Source organism: Cucurbita pepo, chromosome LG07 (assembly GCF_002806865.2).
Source record: "Cucurbita pepo subsp. pepo cultivar mu-cu-16 chromosome LG07, ASM280686v2, whole genome shotgun sequence".
NCBI classification, from domain to species: domain Eukaryota; kingdom Viridiplantae; phylum Streptophyta; class Magnoliopsida; order Cucurbitales; family Cucurbitaceae; genus Cucurbita; species Cucurbita pepo.
Genome location: NC_036644.1, coordinates 2,371,879 through 2,379,949, shown reverse-complemented (window position 1 = coordinate 2,379,949; position 8,071 = coordinate 2,371,879). Strand labels below are relative to the sequence as shown.

Sequence of the window (8,071 nt, the reverse complement as noted above, 5' to 3'; positions counted from 1 at the left end):
TGGCAATGCCAGAAACAGAAACAAAACATTCAGACGAATAAATTATACCCTAAACTTTCTTCCAAAAAGAAAACGTTGATGGAATAAAAAACCAATCCGAGAAGAAAACTCTGTACGATAAAATCTATTATAAACTTATTTACCAATATTGTAAAAATGATCAATATATTACTTCTTTCAACACCCCTCTCTCTTCTAATCTATTTCTTCTCATTTATGATTTTTAATGTTGTCTAATAAATTCAACCTTAAAAAACATCATCTAACACATCTTTATACTTTAATTTTTGTGTTCAATGACACATTTGACCTTTCATTGAATTAATATATTAGGAGACAATAGAATGGTATATAATAAGACCTTAAAATTTAAATTTTGTATAAAAATATATTTTTACTTTTTAAAAAATGTTTAATAAGTAAACTTAAAAGTTCAAAGGCTAAACTTGTAATTTAACTCCATTCCGTGGGAGAGGAGGGTCAAACTTATACCTAGAAATCATGTTAAGCAGAGGAATTTGACTACTAATATGCTATTCGTAAGGGTGCAACTAAAATTCCTAAGCTAGAAATAGAAATATCATAAAACTCATAAAGCAAAACAAAACCTTTTCTTAGTATATAACACATTGGTTTCTAAGTCTAAACAGCAAATTCATGAATTACAATATGAATGAATGAGGAGATATATAGCACAAACAATAGTCCTAAGCATTTAGAAAGAGTTAAGGGAAATAAAGAGCTGAAAGTAGAGGGATTCTCGGCATACCTCTTCCCGACAAAAATGCTGTTGAGAATACACATAAACACTTCATATCCTTTGAGTTGAGAGTTGTTGATTCACACTTTCGTTATTACTCTAAGAACTGAGTTTGTAGCAGTATATAAGATGTCAGAATGGTATACCTCAAGAGGTACAAATCAATCGGCCCAGTGGTGCTTTTGATGATCAGTCTACACTGCCTCTCAGAAAAACAAGCCTCCTGGTTTATATAGGAAACCATCAATGAGAAGCTATTGCTAATGGGTTAAAGAAATTGGCAATATCTATAAATTTATGATGATGAATACCTCATCCGGATCGGGCACTTCAATATAGCTAGCCTGGGGGGCTTTAACTGCTATAAGTGTCTGATTCTAATCCATCAGTTACAGGAAAATAGTGAGTTAAAGGAGAAGATTGTTCGATTTCCAAAATATATAAAAATTACCAAAGCTCAGGAAAAATAACCTTGAAGCAAGGAATCTGCAAGATATCTTCTTCTGTCATAAAAAGATTCCTGATAATCCAGGAGGGACAAATATTAAAGGAAAGAAGCAAAATGTGTCGTTGATATGAGGAAAAAGTTTGAGGGGATGATCTTACTTTCTGTGATTTTTATTTTCCTCGAGATTTCTCAGAAGTTCTTGCTTCATCCTGCATAAAAAAGCATCAGTGGAGCCCATTTTTTTTCTCTTTTCTTTTCTTATTTGTAAGGAAAAATGGTCNATGAGTAAAAAGTTTGAGGGGATGATCTTACTTTCTGTGATTTTCATTTTCCTCGAGATTTCTCAGAAGTTCTTGCTTCATCCTGCATAAAAAAGCATCAGTGGAGCCCTTTTTTTTTTCTCTTTTCTTTTCTTATTTGTAAGGAAAAATGGTCTGATTTTCCAAAACCTAACCAACCTTATAAGTTCATCAAGTCTGCGTTCATCTGCATATAAACTCTTAACTTCAGCCTGCAATAAGATTCCAACATAATGAACAATTTAGAATATGCAGATTGTGAGTACGAATCTTGGAGTTAGAAGGGCCAAAGCCACTTTTATTAGTCTGTACCAGTTATAGTATTCTGCCGACTGATATTTTTCATCATATCCATTGGACTATACTAAATCTTCAGCAATATGCGTTATTATCCGATTGGATTGAACACCCCTCTATTGTAGAGAGTTCTTCAATAGGGAGTGAGTTATTATCCGATTGGATTGAAATTTGTAAGAACATTGTCTACAAAAATCGCCCACTCTCACTGTAAACCCAAAACCCCTACATAAACCTCCCACACTCCTCCTTATCCGTATGCGTACGATCCCAAAAGGTACCATTTTCCATCCCTCTATCCCTGCATTACCTTCTCTAGAATAAGTATGAACAATTGGAGGCCTTACACTATGACAAGTTGAGATGTCTATTCCTAACATAATCAATGAATATACAAATCATGAGCAATAGAGAGACTAAAAATTAAACAATAAAATCGCCAAGACTAAAATGCAAGGCACCTTAAATCTACCAACTTGATCGTTGAGCTCTTGAGCGTCATGCCTCACGCCTCCCCTGTTCAGAAGAGTTTAACTCATCACTCAGTGCACTTTATAGTTTCCAATGAAGCAATAAGGATAATGTGAATATAATTACTTCCAACGTATGTGATTCGTGGTGGTTTTTTCTATAAGCCCTATCCCTTCAAGAACATTTGTAATGTCATAAATCCTCCTCTTTTGAACCTGAATCAAACATAATTCTTAAATATCTTAATATAGAGAAATAAATAGTTAATACAACTATCAAAGTTGTAAAGGACAATAATCTCAGCTAATTATCCCTAAGACCTTCCGAAGAAAAAAAATATATTATATAACCTTTAATATGTCTGCCGTTTTATTTAGATCAAGTGTTCCATCTTCAGCCTCCTGAACTAACCTGATAAATTTTTTCGTCAAGAAGCCTGCCGATTAAAATATACAAATTTTCAAATCTCAACGGCCAGATCCAGTGTATTCGAGAAGATTTCATTAGATATTTGTTCACCTCAACTTTACCTAAAGAGCTGTCGTACCGACCGTTAGTAGATAAATTAGGACCATCAAGATTCTCTGCAACAAAAAGAAAAGCTAAGGAATAAAAAAAAGAGAGAAACAAAATGTGCATATTGAACAGGATAAGGCGAGAAATGAAACGCATATGCGATTAACATTACGCAGTTGGATAGAAGGATACTGTGATTACCATCTGTAGATTTTTTAGTCCTGGACTTTGAATTTTTCTGCAACTTCAATTTTTTGTTTTGCTTTTCAGTTGCATTAGATACTGGTTCACAAGAAGAATCATTAGATCGCATCCTCTGTTCAGAGGCTACAGCTCGTTTGCTAGCCAAAGCCTCAGAGTCATTAATATCATATGTCCGTTTCAACTGCAAAAAGAAAATTGTTGATCCAATAAATGTTTACAGATATGAGAAAAGAAAATAGAAGTAAACTAGATCGATACACAGATCATCAACTCTGATATTTAAGAAACTAAAGACAATCATAAGAATATCGAAAAAATTGCTCGCTAATATCTTGCGACATTTATGCATAGGATCTTAGAGAAACGCACTCCACTGCGCTAAAATCGGAAACAGATTAAAATGGAAAAATAAAAAATCTATTATTAAAATTCAAGATACAAAAATTAAAATGTGTTCCAAATCTTGTCAGCTCAACTTAAGGCGAGGAAATTCCACTCGTGGCGAAGCGTAACAATTGACACATTAATTAGCAGCTAATTAAATCAAAGTAGAAAATCGCGATCCAGATTCATAAATCTACCAATCTTCACTAAAAAAAACCTCGCAAACTCAACAATAGAATATAAATGCCGATCTTCAAACTTAAATGGATACTCAAACAAGATTGATCGCACATCAGAAATCAGAAAACAAACAGCAAAATGGATAAGATATCAAAGAAAAACAAAAAACTCACGTCGAGCATAGCAACTGTAGAATGTGCATCGAGAGCAAGACGACCGTCGCAAGCGTTGGATTGATCCGACGGCGGAGAAGATCGATGATACTGACGGAAACACTGAGGAATAGGTTGAGCAAGAGAAGAAGAAGCAGAAGACGAAGACAAGGACATGTCGCCGCGATGGTGAGAGTGAGAAGGAAGGAGATGTGATCGGAAATCGGAGTGTCCGTGACGGAGGAGGAGATCTTCGACGGCGTTCAACATCGGAGAAAATGGAGGAAAAGGGGAGGGAGTTTTGGAGGTTTTTGAAGATTGGAGGGAAAGAGAGAGAAGCAAGAAACAAAAGTGAAGAGAGAGCGAATACGTAGAAGCGGAATATTAATATATGGAATGAATTAAAAAAAATGAGATCTGAAATATTACAAATTAATTTACAAGCACGCCATTTCCAATTAATTAATTTATTTATTTAATCTAATTAATAAGTAATTCATCAAAATAAATAAATAAAACAACATATTTAACATTTTAAATTTTATTAATTTTGATGAAACGACAATAAAAAAAAAATAAGTCCCTTCAATTTTGCCCAATTTTGCTTTATTTGTTTATTTGAATTAAATTTAAATATAAAAATAGGATTGTTTTTCAAATAAAGACAAATTTATAAGTTATCTTTTTCGTAATTTAGAAAAAAACAACTAACCCCGGTAGGACTGAAGCTGTTGGATCTTGCTCAGTGCTGCTACAACGGAAGAACCAAAAAGCTCTGCGTCGAACTTCAGCCCTTGAGAGTTGGTAACGAGGCAACAACCTCTGACGCCCCACATCATTGCGGCTGGAGGGGTCTTGCCCAGAAGCGAGGACCCTGATTGAAGATCACTCAAAAGATCAAACGGTTAAAAATAATAGTAATAATAATAGTAACAATATTAGTATAAATTTTTTTTTCAGGTTTGGATCCGCTAGGCAAGATTTGGGCCTTTGGGCCTATATTATTTAGGCCCAATTGATGCATATAAAAAATTCAAATTGCATTAGAAAATGGTTCATTTATTGCAAACTTTGTAAAAATAAAATAAAAAATACGAGGGTTTAATTGCAATACTTAATTAAATGAAGGGTTTAATTGCAAATATTAACAAAATACTCTGATTAAATTATGGCATGTTTGATAAAGTAGAGTGAGATTCAGTCGAATTAAAAAAAAATCATTAAGAAATTCAAAAGTAATTTAATAGTAAAAAGTCTATTATTTTTAAATTAATATTACAAAATCGGTTCTTATAATTTTATTATATTTTGCTGATACATGCATCAGCAATTTGACTTTTTTATTATTCTGTCTATATTTATCTATTTATTTATTTACTTTGGGTTAAAATAATGTGGTAAAAAATATTATACGTGCATGTACGTTCTCAAAGAATCTCTCGTGTTGCGTGCTACATCCAAAACAATGTTGCTGGCCATTTTTTACTTAAAAATAGAAAAATTAATTAATTATTAATTTATTTATTTATTGTTAACGTTGCAATAATTTTATATTTCGTGAGTCAGAAATGGACCAAAAATAAAAATATGCACCTTTTATAATCCAACTCAGCCCTTTTTTTTTTCCCTACTTTATTATTTAATTTGATAGGTCTCAGTTATTATTTAATTTGATAGGTCTCAGGTAACTTTAAATTCTAATGGCAATAATATCATAAATAATTCACACCATAATTCGAAATATTTATGTTTAAAATATCTTTATAATTATATTCTTGTGAGATTTTTTTAGAACCTACTTACATTTATTGTTTATCACGTCAATATTATTTTAAAAATTCACTAACATTAAAAAAAAATGTAACGACCCAAATCCACCGTTAATAGATATTGTCTTTTTGGACTTTTCCTTTTGGAGCTTTCCCTCAAGGCTTTAAGGTTTCCACACCCGGATGGAGGGTGATTTATTCTCTTCTCCAACCAATGTGGGACATCACAATTCACCCCCTTCTAGGCCCAACATCCTTGCTGGCACTCTTTCCTTCCTCCAACCGATGTGGGACCGTCCCCAATTCCACCCTCTTTAGGGCCCTGCATCCTTACTGGCACACCACCTCGTGTCTACCCCCTTCGGGGAACAACGAGAAGGCTAACACATCATCCAGTGTCTAGCTCTAATACCATTTGTAACGGCCTAAATCCTCCGCTAGCAGATATTGTCATCTTTGGGCTTTCCCTCAAGGCTTTAAAACACGTCTACTAAGGGAAGGTTTCAACACCCTTATAAATGGTGGTTTGTTCTCCTCCCCAACCAATATGGAACAGTTGAAATCAAAAAATTATCTTGCAAGTGAAGGGAATTGAAGTTAAAATAGGATTGTTTTTCAAATAAAGACAAATTTATAAGTTGTCTTTTTCTAATTTAGGAAAAAAAAAACAGCCAAACCTGTACCATTGGAGCTGTTAGATCTTACTCAGTGCTGCTATAACTAAAGAACCAAAAAGCTCTAACTAAAGAACCAAAAAGCTCTGTGTCGAACTTCAGCTCCTGAGAGTTGGCCATGAGGCAACAACCTCTGACGCCCCACACCATTGCGGCTGGAGGGGTCTTGCCCATCAACCTACTTTGCCAAGAGGTGGGCCAGGAGCGAGGACCCTGATTGAAGATCACTCCAAAAGATCAAACGGTTAAAAATAATTAAAAATAATGATAATAATAATAGTAACAATATTAGTATAAATTTTGTTTTCAGGTTTGGATCCGCAGTAGGCAAGATTTGGGCCTTTGGGCCTATATTATTTAGGCCCAATTGATGCATATAAAAAATTCAAATTGCATTAGAAAATGGTTCATTTATTGCAAACTTTGTAAAAAAAATAAAAAATACGAGGGTTTAATTGCAATACTTAATTAAATGAAGGGCTTAATTGCAAATATTAACAAAGATTAAATTATGGCATGTTTGACAAAGTAAAGTGAGATTCAGTCGAATTAAAAAATTCATTAAGAAATTCAAAAGTAATTTAATAGTAAAAAGTCTGTTATTTTTAAATTAATATTACAAAATCGGTTCTTATAATTTTATTATATTTATCAGCAATTTGACTTTTTTATTATTCTGTCGATATTTATCTATTTATTTATTTATTTTTGGTTAAAATAATGTGGTAAAAAATATTATAGTGCATGCGGTACGTTCCCAAAGAATCTCTCGTGCTGCGTGCTACATACCAAAACAATGTTTGCTGGCTATTTTTAACTTAAAAATATAAAATTTTATTTATTTATTTATTTATTTATTGTTAACGTTGCAATAATTTTATATTTCGTGAGTCAGAAATGGACCAAAAATAAAAATATGCACCTTTTATAATCCAACTCAGCTTTTTTTTTCTTCCTACTTTATTATTTAATTTGATAGGTCTCAGGTAACTTTAAATTCTAATGGCAATAATGTCATAAATAATTCACACCATAATTCGAAATATTTATGTTTAAAATATCTTTATAATTATATTCTTGTGAGATTTTTTTAGAACCTTTGTTTATCACGTCAGTATTATTTTAAAAATTCACTAACATTAAAAAAAAATGTAACGACCCAAATCCACCGCTAATAGATATTGTCTTTTTGGACTTTCCCTTTTGGAGCTTTCCCTCAAGGCTTTAAGGTTTCCATACCCATATGGAGGGTGATTTATTCTCTTCTCCAACTAATGTGGGACATCACAATTTACCCCCTTTTAAGCCCAACATCCTTGCTGCCACTCTTTCCATCCTCCAACCGATGTGGGACCGTCCCCAAATCCACCCTCTTTGGGGCCTGCATCCTTACTGGCACACTACCTCATGTCTACCCCCTTCGGGGAACAGCAAGAAGGCTAGCACATCATCTAGTGTCTAGCTCTAATACCATTTGTAACGGCCTAAATTCTCCGCTAGCAGATATTGTCATATTTGGACTTTCCCTCAAGGCTTTAAAACGCGTCTACTAAGGGAAGGTTTCCACACCCTTATAAATGGTGGTTTGTTTTCCTCCCCAACCAACGTGGAACACCACAAAAAATTTATGAAATCAAAAAATTATCTTGCAAGTGAAGGGAATTGAAGTTGATCTAGATTTTATATGGGAGGGAACATAAACACACACACATAGATATATAGAATATTAAATTGTTAATATAATATATATTTGATTTTACATGTGAAATTCAAATGAAATTACATTAATTAAAAAACTATATCCTGTAATTTGTATCTATTATTGGCCAAGATAAAAAAAAATGAAACTCGCAAATAAAGATTTATTAGTTTATTTATAAAATTTTCAGGCTCTACAAGATCAATGAAAAATTGAAA

The 8,071-nt window shown here is 33.1% G+C and overlaps 2 protein-coding genes across 2 annotated transcripts in view; one reads left to right on the top strand and one right to left on the bottom strand.

Annotated features, from left to right (window-relative positions):
* Positions 1-183, top strand: part of LOC111798247 (HVA22-like protein i) — a gene marked incomplete in the record, with an annotated part of 4,684 nt that extends 4,501 nt beyond the window's left edge. The window contains 1 exon segment of the mRNA XM_023681277.1: positions 45-183.
* A 459-nt stretch (positions 184-642) lies between these two features.
* On the bottom strand, positions 643-4,066 carry LOC111798770 (transcription factor E2FC-like). Its single transcript, XM_023682096.1, has 12 exons — positions 3,733-4,066; positions 2,993-3,176; positions 2,806-2,859; positions 2,626-2,711; positions 2,402-2,490; positions 2,266-2,320; positions 1,667-1,719; positions 1,521-1,571; positions 1,232-1,280; positions 1,072-1,137; positions 907-983; positions 643-787 (listed from the first exon to the last, which is right to left on the bottom strand). The coding sequence occupies exons 1-12, from the start codon at positions 3,979-3,981 to the stop codon at positions 643-645; spliced, it is 1,158 nt and encodes a 385-aa protein (XP_023537864.1). The 5' UTR covers positions 3,982-4,066.
* Between the last annotated feature and the right edge of the window lie 4,005 nt (positions 4,067-8,071).